Source organism: Solea solea, chromosome 6 (assembly GCF_958295425.1).
Source record: "Solea solea chromosome 6, fSolSol10.1, whole genome shotgun sequence".
In the NCBI taxonomy this organism is placed as follows: domain Eukaryota; kingdom Metazoa; phylum Chordata; class Actinopteri; order Pleuronectiformes; family Soleidae; genus Solea; species Solea solea.
The window spans coordinates 12,805,227-12,833,005 of record NC_081139.1 but is presented as its reverse complement, the minus strand read 5'-3'; the positions used below and the strand labels follow the sequence as shown (position 1 = coordinate 12,833,005).

The 27,779-nt window shown below is 39.7% G+C and overlaps 1 protein-coding gene across 1 annotated transcript; it reads left to right on the top strand.

Annotated features, from left to right (window-relative positions):
• LOC131460356 (sodium- and chloride-dependent taurine transporter-like) lies at positions 1 to 26,709 on the top strand. The gene is made up of 15 exons (XM_058630758.1): positions 1 to 224; positions 8,111 to 8,340; positions 8,436 to 8,570; positions 11,559 to 11,647; positions 12,481 to 12,626; positions 13,112 to 13,244; positions 14,223 to 14,357; positions 15,179 to 15,282; positions 15,379 to 15,503; positions 18,137 to 18,249; positions 18,654 to 18,791; positions 19,508 to 19,610; positions 20,128 to 20,228; positions 20,559 to 20,729; positions 21,123 to 26,709. Exons 2-15 carry the CDS (start codon positions 8,112 to 8,114, stop codon positions 21,279 to 21,281), a joined length of 1,881 nt encoding a protein of 626 aa, XP_058486741.1. The 5' UTR covers positions 1 to 224; position 8,111; the 3' UTR covers positions 21,282 to 26,709.
• The last annotated feature ends 1,070 nt before the right edge of the window (positions 26,710 to 27,779 follow it).

Here is a 27,779-nt window from a genome sequence, read left to right as displayed (position 1 = left end):
GCAGGCCGGTGATTTTCCACTGCCGCTGATGTTTCTAGTCCCCCCCACCGTTGCAAGAGACAAAGGTCAGGAACAGAGGCTTATAAATAGGATAAAATTCAGGCTACCTACGCATCCAGATCTCAGACACAGGGGGACACAGACAAGTGGAAACGGACAAGGGACAGCGCTCAAAGGACATTAAAAGGACACACATAATACAGAAAATCACATCAGCAGAGCAGGTAAATGGAGAAACGGCACCCTCAATGCACGGCTATAAAGCAAAGGTTGGATCTAACGGTCCTGATGGAACATGATGTTGAATAAGAATTATGATGTTAATACATTTATTTCAAATGTTTGTCTTTAAAAAAAAAAAAAAATCATTCAATAGTCTATGCGCATGTATTATAATACATTGCGTTTGTTGGTTGTGTGTTTGTTGTGTGGTGTGAATGAATGTGCGCGTGTTTGTCAAAGAAGATGGGATGTAGATTTATAGCTAATACTCTTTCTCTATTGTCTTTCTCTGTGCGCGCCGGGTCGTGCGCTCCGGGATGATGATGACCGGTGGATTTGGGAATGTATTCGAAGTGCTTTGAATGCAAGACGAGCGATATTGATCCTGTGATCTTTGTTTATTTTCTCCGAACGTGTCTTCTTTATATGAGGAGCAATGATTAACACGTGCATGTGCACGGAAGGCATCCATTGGTTTGAAGTGAATGCCTATTTGCTGGTGTCACGTACGTCGTGCGATTGTCGATGTATGTAAGCTATCCGTGTCAGGCGCTCTCTCTTTGTGTATCTACATAAGCGTAGGGACTCTGATTTGTGCGCCTTTTTGTTTATTGATTTCATTTAGTCTAAGTCCGTTATTTGTGTCGCTTAAACCAGAGCGGAGAAGGGGGTGATGCTCTTCAGGCGCACGTTGCACATCGTGCGCTGCCTCTCCTGTCTCTCTGGTTCCTCTTCTGAATCTCTCTGCCTCAGCCTCAGCCTGCTCTGCTTTGTTGAAATTCGCAGCCGAAAAAAAGGGCGCAGTCATGTAAATTCTGCCGAAAGTACACGACGACCGCTGTGTCTCGATGACAGTGTATGGAAAGCAAATATCTGCCTCTTTTGCATCTGTACCACACATTTCAGGAGACATACAGTCTCGTCGTCGTCGTCCCCGTGCCGCACGTTTATCTTTCTTAACGTTAGTATGCAGGGTGTCATTGTTTTCCTGACATCATAGTGTAATTCTCTTCTCTGTCGTTTATGACAGCTGGGACGCGTCATGAGTGATGGCAGGTGCTTCCGTTTTCGTCTTTAGACCAGACTTAACACTTGATCAGTAACAAGAGTTCAGTCTTTACTGGCGACGAATAATTCACCAAAGATGTTCACACATCAATGCGCCCTAAACAAAGTAGGTGGATGTGTAAAACACATGGTTATTATAGATTATTAATCACTTTTATTCATTTGTTGTTGTTTTACTTATACCATTTACACTTGGTAAAGTATGTTATTGGTGAAGTTGCATGTTGCAGCTTCCTCCATAGAACTGACCCCGCCTGAGGCTCATCTTGGCGCTATAAAAACATCAGTTCATATACCTTATATAAATTAAGTATAATTACTTAGCTTCAATTTCTGCTGAATTTAATTATTTTTCGGTATGTATTCTGTTGTGTTTCCTTTAGGAATAGAGCTGCTCCATTGTTGTCTGTTGTGTAGCATTCAATGTCATTGTTCGTTGACGGCGCACCGGTACAACGTCATGCTACATATATAAAGGTACTGTTCTCAGTGGAAAAGTGAGCCTGACCAAGAGCTTTACCATTCCAAACCAAAATGTACCATGATGGAAGCATGGCTGAAATAACAGCAATGTGGTACCTTGGGGTTATTGTCATCAATGAGGTGTCCACCGGCAGTTTGCTTAGTGATTAAAGCATTGTACTTTGGCTGTTGCGTTGTATGTGTCTTTAGTGTGTCATCAATATCTGTAACTTTCTGCCTAGCCCTGTCTTAGCCCCGCTAAAACCATACCTATGGGTAATATTCAGGCGTTTCAGTTGGAGGACTTGTTGCTCAGTCTCATTGTGACTGTGAATCTATGAGAAATGTTTCCAGTATATCACAACACTTCCAATCCAATCAGGAAACAAGACTCCACAAAGAGGTGGATCTCGCTGCTTGTAAGGTTAGGTCGATTGTCTGAGAATAAATGCATTCGTAAAGTAATGATGGGAGCGAGGAGGAGAATGCTAGAGACAGGAATGTCAGGCGAAAGGTAGCCAGTTGCATTGCTGATAGCAGCCTTAGACCTCAGTATACTCTTTATAAATAGTGGACCTCTGGTTTACTCCCTGAAGCCAACACGAAAGTAAGAATATATTGAATAGCCACCTGTGGGCAAATCCACTATTCAGCAATTTTGGAAATGATGTTTCCATTTAGAGGAAAGTAGATGATGAAGCATCACACATTTAAATGGAAACCAGTGTGTGACACCATGTATCATTCAATCTAACCCTGGTTGCAGGTGACACCTGTCAATTTCTGTTTGCAAAACCACTAGATGGCACCGGCCAAATCCCAACAGGGAACAGGAGCTCAGATTATTATGGGTGACTTCCCAACCAGTTGCCACTTGACAATTTATGGCTATAATAAGCTTTAAGAAAAGGCCATTTTTCACCACAAAAGGATAAAACTAGAGCTGTAGCTCATGATGCTTTCATTCAAGTACTCATTTGTAAAAGTCTTTTTTTTCCCCCAAACCTTAACCTCACTTGACTAGATCCAAAGGTGTTCTCTTTATTTAACAGGTGTGTCACAATCTCGATTGTAAATGGAATATTGATCGAAAAACCACATTTCGATCTCGACCTTTGAAAGCAAAGGTGGAATCGAGTGTTTAAACATGCTCCTCGTGCAGTGGTTCTCTATTATTGTCATGCCTCCCCCCAGAGGACAGAAATATTAGCACTCCCCCCGAATTGAAATACTATTGAGAACCTGATCATTTTTATTTATTTATCTGTATAAACCACTGTATGAGTTGTCCTCCCCTGCCTCTCACGCCCCCCTGACACCTCACCACGCCCCCCCCAGGGGAGAAGTACTGCCCTAGTGTGATGTCCTGCAGTCATGCCAGAGGGGAAAAACACAGTGTTGTGGTTGTTGCCATTCTAGCCACCTCCTTCCGCTAACCCAAAACTGCTGCCAACTAATAGTAACCACGGCAACCACTGATATGAGCGACACAACTCAAACCCGCTTCTCTGAAATCACTAGTGTGGAAATATTTTGAGTTCCCCCATGAGAAACACAGAAAACGTTATGTTATCTGTTGTGTTATCTCAGTGTGCATCATAAGGACAGAGACATAAACAACTCAGTTAACTCTTCGGTCATTCAATTTGTGCTAAAGTGATAACTAGCGCTATAGGCATGTTTGTAGCATCATACATGAGACCTTATTAGGTGGCGGAAAACCCTGGATTTAAGCATTTATTGGTTATTGTTACATTCTTATTGTTAATTAATGATTTAAATGTGACAATAAGGCCTTAGTGTGGTACATTGTATCACTCATGACACCATGTAGACAACTGAAATGGGAATTCAAATATTAAATGAGTTATACGGAGTTGTATCTGATAATAAAAGAGCATTACTTGAATACTGTACATACACTACTTCCTGTGTGCCAAAGGGCATTTCAAGGGGGAAAAAAAATACTCCCAGTTATGCGTTAGTGGCTGCATTTTCATGTACTGGATGAATGTGATCCTCTGTACATTGATTTATTTGTGACAGAGTTTGTGAGAAATAGCAGTCTGTCAAAGCTGCTGTATTACCTGCATGCTTGTCTGCTGTTAAATAATATATCAAGCCAGTAACCTGAGGTAAGAGGAATGTGTGTTTGTGCCTTGGTGAAATCTCAGGCACAGGCATGGCAACTTTCTCACAGTCACCTCTTGAAATGAAAAGTGAAAGGGGCAAATGAGCCTTCGGTGACACAGTAAATAAACATGCAGACACGGCGGCCAAACTTTTAATGACCATGCATCCTTGAAAACCCCTGCTACTGTATGTATTATATTAACCAGCGTGAAACACTGACCCACAAACAGTACATTCGCTGTAGTAAGTCACTGACATCAGATCCACCTCATTAGTCTTGGATGGTTTTGTATAATTGTGTTGTAGATATGATTTAAACAGCTAATGAAATGTTTGGCAGGGTTGTACAGTATCATTTACCTTGGCAGCCAATGAAGAATGCATTACACATGGTGATTTATAGCTAGCACCAGCAGAAGACATGCCGGCTAATCTTGTAGCTGGATACCAAGTGCATGTCTTCATACTCTCACAGGCTGATTGGAGTCATCACTTCAGAGCTAGTTGACTGTTGCCATGATGCTGTTAGACCTGGTTTTTCCAAAGATGTGTTGCATTTTTCTGATCTTTGCATCAAATCACAAGAAATTCTGGAAGTGGCATGTCGTAAGCAGAAACTTTCAAATTAAAGTTTAAATGAACATTTTATTTATTTGTACGCAACTGGCAATTGAGATGTTATCATCATGGCCACATATATGCATGAAGAAGAAAGGGTGCTTTATAGAAATGTAGAAATGAATACTGGTGTAGTACATTAATATTAGATACTGATATTTCTTTTCCTGTTCATTGTTGAAGTTATATAACAAATGCACCTGCTCCCATTGGAGCACCCATGGATGTGTTGTTCTGTAAAGAGGTGTCAGGTTTGACTAGTGCCATCTTGGATTTGAGATAGTGGGGTGGAGTCCTCTCCTGTTGGCCATTAAGATAATACTTATTTGAGGCCCTTCACTTTGGCTCCCCTTCCCAAACCCAGAGACTATGATTACTACCTACCAAATCAACTGCTACAGAAGTAAACCAATGTGCGTGGGTTCAGATGGCAGAGCCTTTATTGGCAGTATGTCTCTGTTTTTCTTTCACTTTTTATCTCTTGCTCCCACATGTCTGCCCCATTTTCTGTTAAAACTCATGCTCCTGTCCGTTATTCTGTGCCGTCTCTGGTCTTGCAAAGGCGATTTTTATCCGTATCAGTGGCTTCTATTTTCACCTCACTTCCTCTCTGATTCTCACATTGTCTAATTCTCTGACACAATTAAATTCCAGCAACCTGGTACGTGCCTCGGCAAGGCCTTGACTTTTTTTTTTTTTTGCTTACCATTTATCTCCCTTTGTCTTTCTCAGTTAACTTTTAACAGCTCTTTCGTTTCACAGTATTGTATTGTTTTCTCAGGCTAAGGTGGTTTTAATTCCATTCTCTAAAGTGATAGTGAATAAATTCAAATCGGGATAAAATTAGGCTGAAGCAAATGCTAGGAGGAAAAGAAAGATGCAAAACATGGAAGGCAGAAAAAGAGAGGAATACAAAGAGCAGAGACCATGGAGGATGAACAGGGCAGGGATGGTCAGAAGAAAACATAAGATTATGTGGAGAACAGGGAGTGATAGAAGAAGTGAAAGAGGTGGGCAGATAATGAGGATGATGGTGACACTAGAGTGGTAGAGAGGTGTGGATTAAGAAAAACAATGAAGGAGGGACGATTACCCAAAAGATAAGGGGAAGATAAAAAGGAAGATTGCTGTCAATTGTTGGGCGAATATAACACACAGTCAGTGTGTTGTTATCAAGACTGTAATCCACTGATTTCACTGGGATTCGATTAGGTGAAACTTGAAGAGAGCAATAAATGGGAAAATGAGAGGATGGGGTGGTGAACAAAATGTGGAGTAGAGGAGGAGGAGGAGGAGGAGATGAGGCGAGGAGTGAATGAAACAGGCGGTCAGCCCAGTGGAAATGTACATGATCTTAAAATAGGAATGGGTGTTATGTAAGTGGTGAGGGAGTGAAGTCAGAGAGAGAAAGATTTATATATATATATATATATATATATATATATGTATGTGTGTGTAAAGAGAGAGAGAGAGATACTGGCTGGGTGCTTAAGTCAGTGTCTCCACGTCCAGTAACCTTGTGCGGCCACACATACACACACACACAGACACTGAACACGAGACAATGAGTCTTAGTGTTATACACTGAGCCTTTGGCCTCAACTTTCAAAATTTCATTGCAGTTCCCACGGCCAGTCTCGCTCTGGAGGTTGTCTTGTGGGCAACGGTTCAACAACAACACCATGTCCAGCTCATATATCTCCTCTGTCATCTGAAACACTCTCACTGCCTCCATAACTTACAGAATGCAAATCTCTTCTCTAGAACTGGGAAAATTCCACATCTTGGCTTCTGTCCTTTCCTTGGCTTATTAGCCATGGCAGCTGCTGCAGCTTACGATCAGCCCTCAATTTTGTCAATTTTCTGCCACTTATATGTGTCGGGGTTGTGGCAATTATTGAACGAGGCAATGCATCTTGCAACTATTTTGCACCAACTACTGCAAATCATTTCTTGGGGACCCCAAAGATGTCACCTGCCAGATCGGATATGTTACTCCTCAACAGTGTTCACATCTATGAAAAAACGTCTTTTAACTACATCAGCTGATTTGGTTCACCATCAAGAACTTCATGATGTTGAAGCTCTTCTCAAACAAAAGACTTATTTCTGCTACTTACCCTTGTAATTGCATTATATCTATCCACTGAGTCCGTTGTTGTTCATGAATCAACACACAAAACACTCTCTTTGTGACACATTGAAATGTAAACTTGGTTCAATAGTGGTAGTAATATCACATTCTACACATGGTAACACTTTGTCACAGACAAAATGAATCCACTAGCTGTAAAAGCAGGAAGTGCTTCTACACAATCACTCACACATACAGTCAGCGCACACACACACGTGCACCAACGCCCCCAACCCCCACAAAGCTAGTGCTTTCAGTTTCCTCTCAGCGTTATTAATTAACTGTGTAGGAAGTTAGTGAAGAATACTCATTTGTGTATGTCTCTCTTTGTGTAATCATTAACTTGTTGGAGGAAACCTTAGACACACAATGAGATAACTTGCACAAATACACACATAGCTGCACATGCGAGGACACTTGCTGACGTTTGCCGCTGTTTGTATTGTTATGCCGAGTGCACCAGTGATACCACTGTAAATTCTGGATGCGCACGGTGAATGGAAAACAACATGTATGAATCTCTAGGCAGCAACATGGGGGATTTGTCTAAAGCGTATTCTTGTCTTCAGACCTGCAGGAAGACAGAGAATGAATGGCTGAGACAGAGCAGAGAAGATAGTGGATGCAAAGAGATAAAGGCATGATATGTTTAACTGTGACAGACTTCTGCACTGCTCTTCTAATAAACAAGGCAGCCAGACAAAAAGAGGATGTTAGAGTTTAGTTAATCTGCACAATCTCTTACTTTGCATTTTAGCGAACCTTTTTGTCACCTCATTACTTCATCTCATACTGCTTTGAACATGATGACTTGATTATGCATTCTGCTAGCTCTGGAGTTGAAGATTTGCTTTGGTGTCAGGGAAGCCGTTACCATAGGTGCAAAATGAAATGTTAATACATGGAGGAATGAGTACGGTTTTGCTCTTTGCTGTTATGTAAAAACAAATTCATTCGACAGCAGCGCCAGCTTACAGTCAGCTATGTTATTACAGATACGTCAAGTTAACCATGCTATAGAAAGCAAGGCTGTGTTCATGAGATAAAAGAACTTTCTCTGGCCAAACTGTGGTTACATGTTTGAATAAGTTAATATACGGTTCTCTGTGTTATACTCCAGGTGCATATGAAGCATGTGAGTTCTTAGTTTTAAGCTGTTTTTTTTGAGTTACAAAAATTTGCACTGATGTACAATTTATTTAAACAGGTTAAGCTAGATCTTCCAACTCTGATGCAAGCATTTGTTTGAAGTGCCTTTCATACTGCTTATGTAAACTTAATTTCCAAAATACTTATTAGTATTGAGTTCTTCCTGGGCTTTATTTTCCATAGGAGGATTAACAACAGCTGGAATATTGCTTGCATGGTACCGCATTCTTTAAGCACGTGATTTCTGTTGTTTAATAGATTATAAAGATGTCATCATTATTATGTTTATCATCAATTCAAATCTCTGTATCTTGTTTTTTTCAGAATGGCTCAGAAAGAGAAGCTCCAGTGCCTGAAGGATTTCCATAAGGACACTCTGAAACCATCTCCTGGCAAGAGCCCAGGCACTCGGCCTGAAGATGAAGCAGAGGGCAAACACCCCCAGCGGGAGAAGTGGGCCAGCAAGTTGGACTTTGTTCTGTCTGTAGCTGGTGGCTTTGTTGGTTTAGGGAATGTGTGGCGTTTCCCGTACCTCTGCTATAAAAATGGTGGAGGTAAGACATCAAGTATCCAACAAGATGTGTTTTTCACCAAGAGACATTTCTGTCTCCACATTATTGACAACTGTTCCTTAAATGTCATTTTGCAGGTGCATTTCTCATCCCATACTTCATTTTCCTGTTTGGTGGTGGTCTGCCAGTCTTCTTTCTGGAGGTCGCCCTGGGTCAGTTTACCTCCGAGGGTGGTATCACTTGCTGGGAGAAGCTCTGCCCCATCTTTACTGGTACGTTGCCCCCGCACAGAACAGTCTGTGCTGAATGGATAGGAAGTATTACATTTAAGCTTGTGATTGAGCAGAGTATTCATCCTCATCATACGTGTTCTAGGTGACTCTACTCTTAGAAACCCTTGCCCACACTGTGGAGAGTTAGCATTTATTTTAATTTTTTTTAATTGTGGGTATTTTAGGGCATGCTTTTAAGTGCTGCATATGCCCGTGCAGCAGGTCCCTAGGTTTGATTGCAACCTGGTTGATTTACTGACTCTATGTCTTGTTCCCCCTTCACTGTCTAGAGGAAATTAAAGTTAGAGTTAAAATTAAATACATTTAGTCTAATTATCCATTTGAATCCCTGAATGCTGCAGGGGATTAAATGTACTGTATTTGATTATTAAGATTAATTTTACTGATACTGCAAACATGTATATACAATAAAAAGGTCCATGTAGAGACCAAATACAGAGCAAAAAATATCTACATCTGACTATCTAACACTGGACATGAGCACAATCCAAATGACAATGCACCTCTGCAAGAGCTTGTTATAGCCATAGCATGAATCACGTGTCATCTCTATGTTTTGCTATACCAAGATATCTTCCCCCAGTCTGCCTAACCCTCACTGTTGTTCAGTCTCACCGGTTTCAGTGATGAGCGCAGAGCTCAGTGCCTCCAGCCATTTTTGATCCAACTTCAGGCCATTTTCCAAACCTCTGTTAAATTTCACAGAGGCTGTGTAACATAAGGCTGAGTCACACCAGACTCGCCTCCAGACTGCTGAGACTTTACCCTGCAACTGTTACCAGGCAACCAGGCTTGCACTAGTACACCAACACACTGAGGCCTCTATCCTCATGTTTATAAATTTGGTTCAGTCATTTTATCGTCACTGTTTCATTATCTTGATTGAATTATTTACTTGCACAACTATCCTCACTCTCTCATGCACACATGTTCTGTCCTCCTTTCAGACACATTATATCCCTCCGATGCCTCGTGCACACATACACACATACACTCACTCATAAGATGGTGTACAGCTTGTCCTGAATCACACGTTGCTACAGCAACAACGGTGCAACACATCAGAGACAGAGCACCAGAGAAAGAAAAGAAGTAGACCAGGGAGAGGAGCAGAGCGGTGGATTGATGAAGACCAGAGATAAAGGGAGATAAATAAAAACTGGGAGATGGAGAAGAAAAGAGAGTGAGGGGGGGAAGAGGGAGATGGGGCAACATGTGCTGCCATAGCATTTTGAATATGGTGGTGAGGTTAAAGGATGGAACCAATCCCAACCATGATGTCAAGTGCGGATGAGGTCAGTGTAGCTGTACAAGATGTTCTCTGCTGACGTACATAAATGTCACACTGAAATCATCAAAAATGTTAACGAAGGAATAAACAGGAAAAAGATGAACGATTGATTCCAGCAGCATATTATACCATGGCCTCTTTCTTTAGATGGGAGACATCTTACATCTGGTGGAAAAGACTTCAAGTCTCGAGCTTTGGTTTGGTAGCCTTGGGGTTCAGGAAGTGATGGGGGGGCTGGCGACCTCTGGAAGTTACAGTTCCATATTTTTTCCAGCTCTTGGTCGAGATGTGGATTATATTGTCTTAGCCATGGCAGCCAAAGAGTGACAGTAGGCAACAGGCAAAACTAGATTAGAAACCAGATGGAGAGATTTTCCTCTCTACTCTCCATCCAGAAAATGTCCAACCTAACCAATCAATACCCAAACATACACCAAAATTGAACATTTCCATGACTTCCTTATGATGCCCTAATAGGGTGCATACTGCATTCATGGTCTCAAGTAATGTGGATGTCAAACAAATGCAGAGGGCAGTGAGGGAATGGCAGAATGGAGGAAGGGTAGTGCAGATATAAACACATGTTTCAAATCTGTTCAAAGTAGGTCGGGCAGCCATGCAGCCATTATTTAATGTGACACGCAGCTATTACCATGGTTACTGTTGGTCTTCCCTATAAATAAAACAGAAAAATGTCTTTAACACAAGTACTCAGACAAGACTCGAAATTGTGATCAAATATGACCCAAAACTGTAGCTCATAGATCAGTCTGGCATGAAATGATACTCTATAGACCCTAAATAAACCCTATTGGTCTTTACCGTCTCGTTACTGAGAGGTCAGCCGAGGTCAGCCAATGAGCACAAGAAATTACATCATGGAGGCAAAGCATCTGTTTGTTTGATCAGCACTGTTCCATGTGATCTGAGCATGTGTGTGTGTGCGTGTGTGTACTTGTGTTTGTTTCCTCTTTCGTACCTTTTCTGGTCTAAACAGTCCTCATGAGACCAAAACCTGGTCCTAATAAGGCAGAATCAAATGTTTAGTGTTGTGGCAGTAACTGGTGATGGTTTAGGGGTTAGGGATAATGCTTTGTTTAGGCTGTAGTGTCCTGAGAAGAATAGCTGCACAAACCTGTGTGTGTGTGTTTTGAGCGACGTAGATGCATGGCAGCCGCTAATTAGCTTTTAGCTGAGTGATTAAATGGACATGATATGAAAGCGAAGTAGTTCACACATGGGGTTAAGGGTTCATGTACACACACACATACACAAAGACACACTTTATCTCAAACTCGCAATAACAAAGAGACACATACAGACAGACAAACACACTGTATTTACCACCACCTGTGTCTCAAGGCCAGTATTGACGCAGCTGATTGCTCTAGTAAATGTGTCAAATCAAGTGCAGAGCAACACCAGTGAAGGTTACATCCCTAAAACACGACTATTATAGACTCTCTCTGTGTGAATGTGTGTGTTCCTTGTATTATAGCAGGACAAAAGACTACTCACAAACAGGAAGTAACATGTTGATGTTAATTCTCTAATCATCTACCGTTATTGTTCTCATTTTTATTAGATATGGTACTTGTTTAACATGTGTTAAATTGCCTTTTGGCCTTCCCCTATTTTCATCTTCTTATTGCCATGACCTTTTTATTCCCCTCTAGGTATTGGTTACGCCTCCATTGTGATCGTTTCCCTTTTGAATATCTACTACATCGTCATCCTGGCTTGGGGCGTCTACTACCTGTTCCAGGTACGTTTAGGGGAAAAAAAAAATCTAATAAACAAAAAACATTTCAATGTAAAGATACTGATTATTTATTTGGTCAATTTGGCATAAAGTTATGTTTTACCCTCAGGCTTGACTAGAATAATTCATTTTTTATAGAGACTTGCTATCCTGGTATATGGTTAGTTAGTTAACAGATACACTGTTTTTTTTTTACTAGAGGAGTGACCATTAGATAATGTCATGACAGATATGAGAGTTATTCTTTTAATTCTTAGTTCAAACTCCCAGAAATTAGGGAAGCTATAATAACAAATAGCACTATATAAAAAGTAATTAGTAAAAAAACAACACATCAGAGGAGAAAATCAATGAATTGTATAAGGTTAATAAACAAGAGATTTATTTATTACATTTACAGAACTTCATAGTTTGTTGATGATCCCTTACCATCTTGTAGTTTCATTATAAATAATGTTTATATGCTTTTCACCTGAAAAACAAATATGACAGACTTGAGAGAGATAGTTTCCCTTTACTAAGTCAATAAATCCTACTGATCCAGGAGACAATGGACCGTGTGGAAGAATAAAATCTATTGTACATAAGGAGAATAAGCAACTTCAACGCTCTATGCTGCTAAGCTTGTTACATCAATAGGGAAATAAATTTGCTGGTCGCGCATCTTGGTTATCCATGGTGATGCCGTGACAAGTTATACCATAGACAAAAAGAGACGCTCCGCCTTGTAAAGTGTGTTGTTAGTGACTTTGATGGCTAAACTGGCGACTGGAAGAGTGGGTGTCTACAAATGCTAAGAAACACAAATATAAATTGTGCTTTTTGTTGCATTTCAGTGTTTTCAGCCAGAGCTTCCCTGGGCCAAGTGCAATCAGCCGTGGAATACCGATCGCTGCATCGAGGACACCTACCGCAATAACAAAACCCTTTGGCTGGCTTCCAACTCCTCCAACTTTACTTCCCCTGTCACCGAGTTCTGGGAGTGAGTTACATGAAACCATACACACACTTACTTCATCACACTTATATTTGATTATGTTTTACATGTTGAAAGTTCCGATAAATTACAACTGTGAAGAATGTGCTGCAATTAAATATATAAGATTACACTAGAACTCTATCATAGTCATTATATCATGATAGACTTTGTTGTACTTTGATTTGATTGGCTGATATTAGAGAGTCCAGACAAACTGGCAAAACCGACAAATACAAGAGAGGGCAGGGTGGGAACCACGCCAAAGACAACTTGGTCAACTGTAAGGAGACAGGAAGTAGCTGACACTTTACTAATGGGGTCATTAGTTACGTACAGATGTGCATTCTCCAGTTCCCACACATAGGATTAAATTACATCTAAAAAAAGAAAAGCCCTGCTGTTTTTTATCACCATTGTCATGAAGTGCCCTTTCGAAGTTGCACAGGTGAACATGTGCTAAATGGACTTCTTTGCATTTTATTTTACAGACGCAATGTGCTGGGAATCAGCAATGGTATTGATGAGATAGGCCCTATTAAATGGGACCTGGCTCTGTGTTTACTGCTCGTCTGGGTCATCTGCTTTTTCTGCATCTGGAAGGGAGTCAGGTCCACTGGCAAGGTAGCTAATTATGTGTATAATGTGTCTTTAATGCACTGTTGTTTGTATACTAGAGTTCGCTTCTCTTGAACTTGAAATGTTTACTTATCAGAGACCAATTAAGAGCTGTGTTCATTCTGAGTGTAGGGAAGTGCCATTCATTTATTTTATTTTATTTTTTTCAAGGACATGGGAGTCTGAGAAAAATGCAAATGTGTGTCCTTGCAATGTTGTGACTCTGAAGCCTGCATTGGTTGTTTAATAATACATCAACTGAGTAATCAAAAACCTCAAAACAAAAAACAATCAGTGACATTGATGCATTGTTTTTTGGCAGATAGCCCCAAACATATTCTGTACAATGTATAATGCAAATTAGTTTGTTTTAATCTAACTATGGATACCTCTATGTAGGCTCTGCTACATCAACATCATCTTTAAATGTTGGCCATTTTGAGTTGCATACTTTATATTTGAGGTTGTTGATTGACAGTAGCTACTTTAAGCTACTCTTAAATATAGAAAAAAGGCAAATCATTTTTTCCTAATAAAAATCTGAAATCTGACCGTTTACTATATCTATTTAAGTGTTTTGACTTTCATTCATTCCTTTGCTGCCACAGCAACAACAACATCAATTGGCCATTAGAACAGAGGCAGCTCAATCAATTCCAGACTACCCCCTTTTATTGCCTCAAGACTCTAAATGGTCTGGCCTGATTTATGCTTCCTGGTTGCTACACGTTGTAATTTTGGTAATAAAGAGTGTGGCCACTGTTTTTTTTTTCAAATAACAGACACTATTACTATACTTTTATTGATTAAAGGGATGGCCTGTGGTCTGCTCTTGTCACATTGGATAAAATAACACACATTTCTTATGTTTAGTGGGGCTTGTCATTGACAAGGCAGACTATAGTTAATCCTACCAGGCGAACAAGGGTACAAGATAGAGGATTTTGAGTGTGTTGATAATGTGCATCCTTTGATCATTGTCAGGTGGTCTATATCACTGCCACGTTCCCATTTGTCATGCTTATCGTGCTGTTGATCCGTGGAGTGACACTGCCAGGTGCTGCAGCGGGTATCAAGTTCTACCTGTACCCAAATCTCACTAAACTGCAGGACCCAGAGGTAGGTCCTTCTGTTTTTGCTGACTGTTATGGTCATTATTTCCTGCAATTACCATATATCCATATGTGCAAGTCAGTGGCGGTTGCTGGTCTTTGAAAAAGAGGGGAAGCTCATTTCAGGCCCATTTATTTATACATAAATGTGTACACAAATTCTGCCCTCCACTCAATCGAAGCTGAGCCTCTACTGGTTTTAATGTGCCATGCTGCTACAAGAATGTCCATCCATCCATCTTCTACCACTTTATCCCCCACATGAGGGTCGTAGGGGGTGCAGGTCGCCAGTCCACCATCACATAGAGACAAATCCACTCTCACACTCACACCTACGGACAATTTAGAGAGTCTAATTTGCCTCATCCCCAAATCTGCATGTGTTTGGACTGTGGGAGGAAACCGGAGAACTTGTGAAAAACTATGGGAATACATGAGAAGAAAATCATGTCAGGCGATTGTGATAAACAGTTGATTCTGAACAAACTATAAAGTTATGAAGTGTAAATACAACCGTACATATTTTACCATTATGACATTTAAGAGGAAGCAGAACTCCCCTTGTTGTCACAAAACAATCACCTCTGGTGCAATTTATTTATTGGATGTTTAGGACAAATACAAAGACATTTACCGCTTCCTGAGAAGTGCACATTATGGCAACTGGACTTGCCAGTAAAGCTCAATCAAGTACACTCCTTAGGATCCAATGACCTGGATGACTGAGAACCTTCACAGACATGACAAATGCTTCTCTACATGTCCCATATTTCCCCGGATCAGCAGGCCTCAGCCTTTCTGTCTCCATTCTCTCTTCCCACTTTGCAGGTCTGGACTGATGCTGGCACCCAGATCTTCTTTTCCTACGCCATCTGTTTGGGCGCTATGACTTCTTTGGGGAGCTACAACAAGTACAAGTATAACTGCTACAGGTGAGGTGCCAGTTTCAGTGAGTGGGTTAGCAGTAGATAGCAGGGAAACTTGTGTGTTCATTAACAAATCCTCCTCATGACATATGTGTGACATAGGGACTGTTTGCTGCTGGGAGCCCTCAACAGTGGTACCAGTTTTGTGTCTGGCTTCGCAATATTTTCCGTCCTGGGCTTCATGGCACAAGAGCAAGGGGTGGCGATTTCTGATGTGGCAGTGTCAGGTACGAGGGTTCTGTAAAGGCGGCAGTGATGGTGGGCGCTGCTTCCTGATTAACTAATTATACAACAATAACTAAAAAAAAAAAAAAAAAAAAAAAAGCAATGAAACCCAAAAGAGAAAGAGCCAATATTTAGATTCTGAATTCATTTGGAATTTTGAGGATCCGTTGGTTAAGTGCACATGACGGCATCGGAATATGGACGATTCCGAAATCAAACACTCTTTGACAAACGCAGGGTGTGAGAATTAGGAAGATATTTGCTCGGTCTATTGGCGCAGTAAAGCAAGTGGAATAGATAATGGAGAACAACAGTTCCAGACATGAGCTAAATGTTCACCTTAAAGAACAAAAGCTGTGTGACAGTTAACAGTGCATCTTGTGCCAGCCTGTTAGCTTAACCCTGCTTTCTTGGTTCTGAGATTTTCCTTATCTCCATGGCCATTGTTGTGGTCTGCAATATCTGTCTGAGCGACTTAAATGGCATATGGTGTTATCATTGGTTTGAGCAAGTTTTTTTTTATTCTAGCATGCAGAGTTGTCAACTATTATTTGAAATGACTGTAAGAGACCACAGGCACCAACAATAATGGTAACAGAATGTTATTGGAAAACTATTCGACCTTTTGCTGGGTAAAGAAGTTTGTCTTTCAGTGCCTCAACATTTGTATTGTTTGCCATGTGGAGACTGAGGTGTTGGCTGTGGAAAGGCTTTTAAGCGGTTGTAATTGTCATCTTGAATTCTATTAACTTACAATTGGCCTATATTTAGGTTTGCTGGAGCCTCATGACAGTGCAATGTTGTTTTGTAAGTGGAATCCAGTCCAATGGGCAGTGCTTGACTTTTCAGTCAAATTTCAACTAAATAACGATGCTTGTTTCACATAAAATATTAATTTTGACTCAGTCTTAAAGCTGAACTTTCTGTAATTACTGTATGATCTTGTGTGGAAAGTCTGATTCTATATTTTCTGTGATCTATTGTATGTTCTTCCCTACTTGTTGAAGACATTGCACATTTATTTGGACATTAGGTGAGAACTCGAAGTTGTAATATACATGAATGGCAGGACAGATATCATCAAGGCCAAGTATTTTTTTTTACTTTTAAGTAAAACAAATCAAGATCAACCAGTTTGGTTGTGTTTTAAGAAATGATGCTCCAGATAATGCTACTAAAGAGTAGAAATGAAGATGAGTACTATGTTAAGTGAAAAAAAGAGCCATCCTGAGTGTCCCCCGACTTACGAACAACATGGATGTTTTCCACCCTGATTAAATGGTTCAGTTAGTTGTACGTTAAATATAGAGGTCAAGTCAACAGAATACACTACAACTATGACTCAGACTAATACTTTTAATATTCTGAAACAAGACGAAAAGATAGCTGTATTGGGGGTCTTGGAATGTAATTTGTACACATATATATATTTATTTGGACATATTAATCAAATGAGCCCTCACACTCTTCCCCACTTCAAAAATCATCACTACATTTGATTAGATGTGATTATTGATTAGACACATTGCCTTCATCAGGCCAAAGCCTTGACAGGTAAGCAAGTTAAAGGTTTAGGAATAGCTCAAGTAAATCTGCCGTATTTTGGCTGCTTGTTTCTGATTTGTCTGAATGAAGGTTAAATATCTGCGTGAGTTTCTGCAGTGCTGTGTAAGCGACTTCTGTCTCACTACAAATTTAAAAGTTTTACTACTGTAGTTCTGTGATGACATATGAAAATGTGATGTGGATTATGTTCCATTGAAAGTTGATGCTATATTGTCTGAGTTATTGCTGTGTTTGGTTGGATGCCCTGTCATAATTCACACTTAAAAAAAAACAAAGAGGAAAACCAGAACATATTTACATTTCTTGCTGTCGGTTGCAAATCTGTTTTGCTGTTACCACTGCTTCCTTGTTTGACCTTGTTTGGACCTTCGAAATATAAGATATGACAGACTGCACCTGCTGGTTTTATATGGGCCATTTTGTATTTATGAAGTAAACACACATGCTCAATTAATCTAGGAATGTAAAATGGCTTGAGAAAAACAAGAAGCATTTGATTGCGCTTATCTAGCTGTTGACTGTGTCCATGTTAAAGGCTTTGAGCTGTGTGGAAAAATTAATCATGGTTAAAGAAGTACATGGACGCTTTGTGGTCTTTGGTCCTTTTGGGAATCTATCCACTACATAATGCATGTGCTAGTTACAATCTACTACACAGTATGTTCTCTACTGTTGTTAAGGTTTCCTTGTTATTGTTGTGCCTTCTCCTCATTATAATGTTTAACCTTCTCCTCATTATATGCTATTATGAAATATGTGAAGTGTGTTGGTGTTTAATGTTATAGACATTTCATAATTTCAAAAGTGTTACAAAAGAGGTCCGAGGTAAGTAAAGATATGTTAAACATTCTTAAGAGGCTTAATATGTTAACACCTTGTTTGACCTAAGTAATAAAATAAGTTTGCCATTATATGCACTCATATCTGGTTCTGCGTCTCCATTTTTGGGGCCTTTTCTCACGACGTAGATGCAGATCAGATGACCATATCAGATTATACTAATGTTGCCTCCTCTCATCCCCCTCTTTTAACCAACCACCCCCTCCCTCCCCTCCCCACTCCTCTGCAGGTCCAGGCCTGGCATTTATTGCCTACCCCAAGGCTGTAACCATGATGCCTTTTCCTACAGTCTGGGCAATTCTCTTCTTCATTATGCTGCTGCTGCTTGGCCTCGACAGTCAGGTTAGCAGATGCACAAGCTCTGTCCACACATTAACATTGAAGACTCCTCATTGACCATCGTAATAGAAAGTATCCTTTAAGTTGTATATTCACTTTATTTCTTATTAGTGAAAAAGCCTCATCTTCATCTATACGTCAACCCTTAATCTACAAATACAATGGGCACTGACCTTCACAGAACCGTGTGTTAATGCCCCTTTACACAATAAAGTTTGATGGCACTGAGTACAGCTCATACCAAACATTCTTGTGTAGTTGTCCAGATTGGTATGTTCTTAATTTTTGAACAGCACATTCTGGAAAGTGTTCTGATCCAAATGTCTGGACATAATCAGTGCGAAAATAAATGTGATAATGTGATTTTGATGGCATGTAAAGACATCATTGTGTCTGTCTCCTTGCAGTTTGTGGAGGTGGAAGGGCAGATCACATCACTGGTGGATCTGTATCCGTCCTTCCTAAGGAAGGGTTACAACAGAGAGGTCTTCATCGCTATTGTCTGCTGCATCAGCTACCTGCTGGGACTTACCATGGTTACCAAGGTAACAGCACTGCGAGAAGTGACAAGTGATTTGTAGAACCTAGCATGTAAAGGACAGCGTTAGTAATCATTACTGGAACACATGAAGGAATGATATAAACAGAGAGAATGTGTGCAATTTACAGTAAATAGTAATAGTACAGTATTAATAGATACAGTAGACCTGACATGGTCCTGTCTCCTATTTATTTCTCCTTTTCTTTATTTTCAGATATTTCCCAAAACATTTTATCCTTCCCTGACTCAGTCAGGTTTAGACATAAAAATTACAGCTGTACTGTAATGTTTACTGTCATTCAAATGAGAAATGTAAATAATCTTTCACTGTTCACAATAGTTCATTATCTAACACTTTATCCACATGATAGTGGAGACATGCTATCTCACGTAGGGCAAAAGGTGGGGTGCACCCTGGACACGTTATAGGGCCGATATACAGTGACCGACAGTCATTCATTCTTACATTAACACCTATGGTCAATTTAGAGGATCCAATTAACAGCCCTAGGAAACACTGTAGACCTTTAAACCCATGTTCATTTTGCTATTTATTCCCTTCAACTTTCCACAGTTTCTCTACATGCACCTGTCTCTATAGAAGATTATTATTTTGTGCACAGGTTTTTAAGAGTGATTCAAAAAAGAAAAAGAAAGTATGTACCTGAAAATTGTCACTTGGTAACCTCTCTCTCCCTCTGTCTGTCTGCCTCTCTGCAGGGTGGCATTTATGTATTCCAGCTGTTTGATTACTATGCAGCTAGCGGTGTGTGCCTTCTGTGGGTGGCATTCTTTGAATGTATCGCTGTTGCCTGGGTTTATGGTGAGTACCACCCTTCAAAGCAAATCCCTAGAAAGAAATATGAAAGACAAAGGCTTTTTGTTTTGTGTTCGGGATCTTGGTGCTTCTAATACATTGTCTCCTAATGTCTCGATGCCCAGCTGTGCCCTGTCTCAAAGAGCTTTAGGACTACTAAGATTAGGAGCAAAATAAATTCTTCCAACTTTTCATGTCCTATGTGAAGATCTTTTAGGTAACTCTTGGTGTCTCCCCACAGTTGGGAAACAATATTGTCTGTTACCACTGGCACAAAATATATGTTGTGGTAACATTTGTTGATACTGGCAAACTCTGAAGCAAGACTTCTTATGTGCAAACAACCAAGTTCCACAGTGCCGGAGTGATCTAGGAGACACTATTTGAGGGTTGAAATCCTACACTGTGTTGCTTTAAATACATTAACCAATAAATCATTTAAGTAATCCAGATGTGCTCTTTAGTAGTAGAAGTTTCTTTCTCAAGCAAAGATGATCCAAATGTATTTTTACTGTCTTCATAGGCGTTGATAATTTCTATGATGCTGTAGAGGAGATGATTGGCTATAGACCAAATCCATGGATGAAATGGAGCTGGACCGTTGTCACTCCTTTACTGTGTGCGGTGAGTGCCGTCTCATACTGTATCTAGTTAACTGTAATCATCAGTGAACTTTAGGGAACAGAGTTTTACATGTCTTTCTTCTTTTTATTTTAAGACTTCCTCTACTTCCTTAAACTCATTTTTTTTTCTTCTAACCTCTTCTCACTTTATCTGTCTCTGTCTTCATACTGTGTTGTGTTCACTTGTAGTTAAGTATATAAGCTCCAGTAATTTATTTAAGCTCAAATAATAAACTCCAATCATTTATTTTTACTTGAAAAACAACAATTTCTGACCTAAATCATGTTTTTTGATTTTTGTAAATAATGTTTTATTCCTTCTCATTTGCAGAGCTGTTTTATTTTCTCCTTGGTCAAATTCAAGCGACTGGCGTATAACAAGGTGTATAAGTATCCTGACTGGGCCATTGGAATAGGATGGACTTTGGCTTTGACCTCCATGATCTGCATCCCTATGGTGGTCGTCATCAAGATCATTCAGTCTGATGGGCCACTCATTGAGGTGTGTTGTGTAGCTTTTAAAGGCCAGCTCGTAGTTTCCGTGTTCACTGAGTTCTGCTATGGTCTGTGTAATTTAAATGTCATCGTCCACTTCGGACCTTATGCGAAAATGTGTGCACTGTCACAAAAAATGTGACGTGTGAACTGTCAAGTGTGCATGTTCCAGGTAAGAGAACTGGAATGGATTGCGGGGTCAGGTATGACTGACACCCACAATTTAATATGAACTGAACTGCTGACTATGACAAGACAGGGGACACGGAAACTATGGAAAAGCTTGAGATTATTTCTACTTTTTCATGTTCTCATTCCCATCTGTCCTTCACGTTGTCTCGGTTTTTTTCCACCTCTTCTTTAACCTGCAATCTTCTCCTTCCTTCCTTCCTTCCTGCAGAGGATCAAGGCGGTGGCAGCCCCAGTTCGTGGTGGAGCCAGCTCCCGTCCTGCAGACCATCGTGGCCCCAAGGATCTCACCTACCCACTGGATCCCAATGGGAACCAGGGGCTGCTGATGAAGGCCCCCACCCACACCATCGTAGAAACAATGATGTAAAAGAATGAGGTGGAGGCCCTCCATGAGATTGCTCTCCTCTCTTCTCCTCTCCTCTGATGTTCTCTAAATTGCTTCTAAAGCTAGTTAGCTTTCTGTCTGTCTGTTTGTCTGGTGGACTGATAAGGGTTTTAAGGAAAAAATATGTTGCTGTTTCAAATCTTTTAGGAGTACTTTGGAAGTAGTTTGCTGTTGGTGGTTTTATTATGAGGGTAGCAATCACATTTCAAATCTATTTCTAAAATACTTAAAAGCTCTTTTTTAAATAGTGTGTCCCACCATTGTCTTCTTTAAAGACACAGTGGCAAATTAGCACCAGCCTCTGGTCTTGTGCTGGTACATGTCTGTTTGGTCCACCAGCTACTTTTGTAGAAAATGAAGGGAGAACGTGTTTTTTTAAGTCTTGGAATCAAACTGCCTTTCGTAGCCACAATATGAAAAACGTTTCTGAAACTTCTACGATGACCAAAAATGTAACTTTAACTCTTCTGCACTTATCTGAAAGCATATCGTAACCATTGGGTTCAGCTTTGGTTTATTCTGGTCGACTGTGTTCAGTTGACTGTTTTTTGTTTTTGTTTTTGTTTTTTTTTAATAAATCAGAAGTTAGAGACTTCAGGTACAACAGTATTAACTAAAACCGTTTTTTTCTTTTTCCAAATGTTGTTGGCACAAAGAAAGTGTCCTAATCCAACAAATGTTATTTCTTGTAAACTGATTTGTTTGTTTCTGGTATCAAATATTTCTTAATCGGCAAAACTTGACGAGTCAAAATTAAAGAATGAAAATCCAAAGCTGCAGCCACCAAAACTAAATTATTTTCCTTTACAGCATCCCTCCCCCTTGTAATCATAGACCAGCTGAAGTGCTATTGAGAAACATGCTGAAATGCTGATATATTTTTGGACCACTGCTACTCAAAATTGCCTAATGCACCTTTAAAAAAAAAGTAGAAAAAGAGAAATCAGATGAACATAATTGACACTGCCAGAGCCAATGACCTTAATAAACAAAAAAGCTGTAGTTCTTAAACGCTCCTTAGCACAAATAATCCCCATCTGCCATAGCTAAAAACCATGGGTCAAAGAGAAACTAGCAGTGAGACTGGATTGGAAAAATCTGCTCACAGAGAGGTATCTGAGAGGATTTGAAATTTGAAATGTGGAGGTTGAACCCTTCAGTGTGTTGTCTGTGCCGTACTGTACAGTAGTAGCTTATCAGTTTATCTATATCTACTTCTCTATCTATCTTTCTCTGTCCTAGACCAGTTTACAGTACATAAGTGACTGCACTAGGCACTCTTGGCTTACGGTTTTTGATTGGATTCATTTTCTTTTTGACTGAGGAAGTTACATTATTGTTAGTGTTTTCCTCCGTCAGTGTTTAGAGTTTTTCATTAAGACTATAATGTTATTGGTATTCACTATTGATGATTATTGCTGTAGTTTTACATAGAAGAAGGAACACTTCTTTTATCTGGTGAAAATACTGAGCTATTATACAAATCACATATTTACAGTGGCAGCCATTGTAGTACCGTCCCTGTCATGAATTTCTACAGCGTTGCTCCTACTAATGACTGTGTGTAATATCATCTATTAAAAAACGACAACAAAAGAAAACAACAATGCAACTGATTTTACCCAAATACTTTCTTGCATATGGGGGTATGGGTCAAATATTTATCAAGCAGTTCAATTTACACAATGAAATGGCAATTCTGCAATGGCTCCAACTGTAAGTTTATAGGTGTTGGGGGGTTATATAGCTTTCTTCTTCTGTATATACAAGATGACAGTATTTGAGTTGTTATAACCCAGCCATGCAGGCCACTGTAGCCAATGGCTATTAACTATATGACAAGCTTTGCACCATTGGTTGGACGATACATCCAGTAAATAAACCAGTGTCAGACTTCCAACTAATCTGAGTGCCAAACTCCTGCCCAGACACTGTGAAATGTGGCAGCTGGCTGCAGACAAATAAGAGCTGGTGACTGACAAACTTTGGATAGGTTTCCATGGTGACCACATTGCCCCTCCAAAGCAAAAGTGAGGGATGGATAATTTCCAATGAGGAACCCAAACTGCTACACACTGCAGCTGAAATCAGATGTAAACTGTACTTTGCAACGTACAATAAATTATAATCGAAAGAGCTCATACAGGTCACAGAAGACGATTAAAGCTGGAGTCTGTAAGTCTGGCAAAGCTTCACTTTCACAGGCAGACAGCGGGCATGCAGGTACGCAGTTAGTGACACCGTGAGATCTGAATAAAGTGATTGGTCATGTATATTTATTTCAATACTGTGGTGGCTACAGACACCGGTTGACATGGTTACCATTGAAACTAGCTTAATCTAAAGTCTGCCAGTCGCTGATATGGTAACACAATTGGGTGACGTGTTACATTTACAGTGTCTGCCTCTGCAGTTCTGGCTGATCTATTTGTTTTTCAAACTAAATTAAAAACCTTCCATTCTTCACAATAAGAAGGGGGCCATAATGTCGACGATGCGAAAACCATTAACACCTAAAGGCAGATAATGTGACGGGTGTACAACTGTGTGTGTAATCAGCGGTTTCCACTGTGTACGTGATCAGCGACCATCCACTCAGGGCCTTTTATGCAGTGCTCTTATTATCCCAGCATTTACTAGAAATTTGACGTCAAAGTGGGTGACAAAGAGCTGAAATCAACTGGTAGCAATCAAAAAGGCGCTTTTATCGAGCTTGAAAGGCTATTGCATCAGTTCTCTGTCACGCAGACAAAAATAATTCACACCTCGACTGCCTGTTTTACCCAGCTTGTCCCCCCCCCCACCCCCCCGTAGCCACAAAAAAACAAAAAACACTGCCATTTTTTATTCAGAGCTCTCACTGGCCTGTAGAAAAAAGTCTCTGGGTGCTGTTAAAACACCCAGAAGCAGACACTTTACACACATTTGTGTTTGCAGGAATTTGAGTAAAAGCATTGCAGCAACTGGATTGTACATCTTCATGTTTTATCTGTCAGCTTTCGACAGCTACTTTATTAAATATGAAGAAATGAAATGAGCTCATATCATTAGAAGGGATTTATGAAACCCAATCCACAGGAGACTTGTCTATTTTCATGCAGCTTCACACATATTTGTTTACCAAGCTCCCAATGTAGACCTCTTCTTTTAATGCAGATACAACGCTTCAGTTACTTTTAAGCTCTTAAATAGACCTGGTTCTTGGTTCCCCTGAAGGATCTTAGCAGGAAGCCCCCCCCCCCCCCCCATTCCATTTCCTGATTAATTTGAACTGCAACTATTTCACATCTGTCATCTATGCTGTCAATTCTTCTGCCAATGTTTTAGTCTCACGACCACCTCAGCTAACACCCACAGGGTCTGTTGGAGGGACTTAAGATTTTAACTCATCACTTACCATCATCTATGGGAGGTTAAGGTCATTTTTTTTCCAGCCAAAATTACATAACATTTGTTAAAATAATTTAGGCAAAATAATTGATGCTGTTTTTAGATTTAAAGCATTGCACAGACCCTCCTATGGGCGTGCATGATGTTTCTATACTTTAAATTTTTTTTAACCATGTTTTGTTGGCCATGTATACTGTATAGATTATACATATCACATATACTCACATACGAAAACTTTCCTTTGTGCTAAGATTCTCCTTGGGGACAGAAAACAAGGACCACACATATTAACTCATGTACTTATGTATTGGTTTAATCTGCCTCTCTCTGTGTGTGTGTGTTCCAGTCCCTCTGTCTTTTTACACTTCCCGTCAGTGAGCCTATGTAAACCTTCTGCAAAACTAAGCTAACCCATTTTTCTCAGAGATTATGAATTTGCAAGAGAATTGAAGGAGCAGCAACGTTTTTTGCTGCGGAATGTTGAAAATTTGAAAGTCGCCTGCGGGCGAATGTAAAAGTTTCTGAAGATTCATTTTTTAGGTTGGAAAAAAAAAAACATCCGTTTCTTCTTCTTTCTTTTTTTTTACTTTTTGTGATCGTGTTTTATGAATCAAGCAGTTTCTTTATTTTCTTTTTGATTGTATCTGTCACATTTGCCTTTTTTGAAATTCCAAATATAGTGTATTTTGAATCTGTCGTTGAGTAATGTGTACAACTAGCAATCAGAAGCAAGCAAACAAAAAAAAGCTACAATTTATGTGCAATACGTTGTACATTACTTTTTATCTTTCTTGCTGTATTTTTCACCCAAAAAAGGTGACGCTAACCTTTTTAAGTGGGACATAAGCTTGTGAATTGTTGAAAAAGAAAGTTTTCAGGGGCAATTGAAATGAAAACAAAAAGCTCTGCAGTGTGGAACTAGACCAAACCAAACCACTATTCCATCGATGATCACGTGGTTTGAAATGCACTGAGATAAAACAATGATTATCTAGCAAAATACTAAGCAGTACGTTTGTGACGGAGTATGAGACTTGATAACACTGCCACTAAGCCCACAGTCTCCAGGTGCCTGCTTCTCTCAAAACTGCAATGTTGCTAATAATCAGGTGGGTTTCCAAAAGCATGCCACATCTGACGTTCCCCACTCTGCAAAATCTGACCAGTACCTCAGGAGGCTGTAGTTAAGCCTGGCAACAAAAATGTGTTTGATTCCATTTATGATGTACGAAAAGGTTTCAGTACGTCCGATTTTCTTTTGATGGAATGAAATCATTTGGGGCTACTTTTGGGAAGCTGACAACTCAGTAACAAAAGCAGTAAATTAGATAAAAAGAAAGATTACACTATATCAAATGTGGGCTTTTCTTTAAAATGTCATATGCAATACTTTAATCTTGTAATCTAAATCCAATCCCCACTCCAGCAGTTAATGTTTTATTTAATACAAAACTGCAGTAAAACCCATGTCACGTGGGACTAAATGTCTTTTCGTGATAAAGATGCAACATCAGACATTATTGAAGTTACCGTTGGGTTGCACGGGAATGGCAGAACATCTGTTTAGGTCGTTAGTCGTGTTAAACATCTTCTTATTCTTTCCCGTTGTTTTAACATAAGAGTAACTTGTGGTTGGAAAAGAAAAAAAAAAAGTGGTTTTATCAACGCAAAAGTCACGTTTGTTTTTATTTGGTTTCCACTCAAACAACCAACGTTATCGTAAATCTTTAGTTTAAATTTAAGTTTTCATTTGTGAGGACAGGACTCAAATTATTAAGTAAGCCTCCAAAATCCTGTTTCTTTCGTGAACTTACTTGAACGATGGCAATCTCAGCACTAAGGCCTCTGGGAAATGGAGTCCTGCTTATTCTCGTCCCTTCTTGTCATCACTCACTCTGAGCATGGTCTGTGGTGACAATGCCTCTGTCCTTCCTACATAACACCGAATACCAGCCCTTCCTTTTTGAGAATGTACATGGTGAAAATGTTTTTTAATTATTGGTGAAGGAAAAAAAAAGAAGCAACATTTAAAAGATAGTTTGAAAGGTTTTATTTTTTATTTCTATGGCCAACCTGTAAGCTAGAAAAATGTGTTTGAACTGTTTTACCAATGTGTAAAACTTCTTTTTTTTTATTTCTTATTAAAAAATTTGTCTTCAGAAAATGATGTTGATGTTTTCCTTCATTTCGTTTATAGTAAAGAGAGGGAGGTGGTGGAAGGAGGAGAGTATCCGGTCAACTCCCATTAGGTCAATACAATATATATATATATATATATATATATATATATATGTATATACATATATATTTCAGCACTAGATTTAACTTTGGTATCAAGGAACTTAGCAGGGATATGTGACTGGGATGTGTTAGGTAAATCATCAGTTGGGAGTGATCATTATCCAGTGTTATGTAGTGTTACACTTCAAAGGGTGAAGCAAGGAGTAGGAGGAAGAGAGGCATCTAAAGGGAATGGCAATATCTAGCACTGAAGAGGGGGAATCAAACAGCAGTTTCAAACAAGGAGGAGGCTGGAATGATTGCAAAGGACCTTATTAGTGACAGGAAAATGAGATAGATAGTGCCTAACTTTATAAGGTGGCCTCAAGCGAAGTATTCCATCCTACTTCACCTGTAATGTTGGTTTTAACTTGGTTAATTGAGCACATTTGCTGGGGCCTGCAACTGAGCTACACCCTCACATGTATTTATCTTTTATTTTTATTTTTTTTTAAACCTAACTACCATACTGATTAAGCATATTCACTGGTTGTGTTGCCATGCACTCTCTTCACATGTGGTGAACTGCCCTTTGTTCTGGAAGCAGTTCTTGCTGAAGTGACGTGAGTATTAGGTTTGTCGTCGTACTTAAAAATCCAAAAGTAAAAATAAAATAAAATGATTTCATAGCGCTCTTCATCGTTTTTGGCTGAATACAAGGAGAGTTTGCCAAAGGCATTTCTGGGTACAGTCATATGATGTGCCTTTTAAACTGCTGTACTACAGAAGAGGCAGTTCATCACCAGTAGGAGCCGCAATTAAAATGAATAGGTAGTAGCAACTACGTGCTTTGGTTTTAACTTTGCAGAC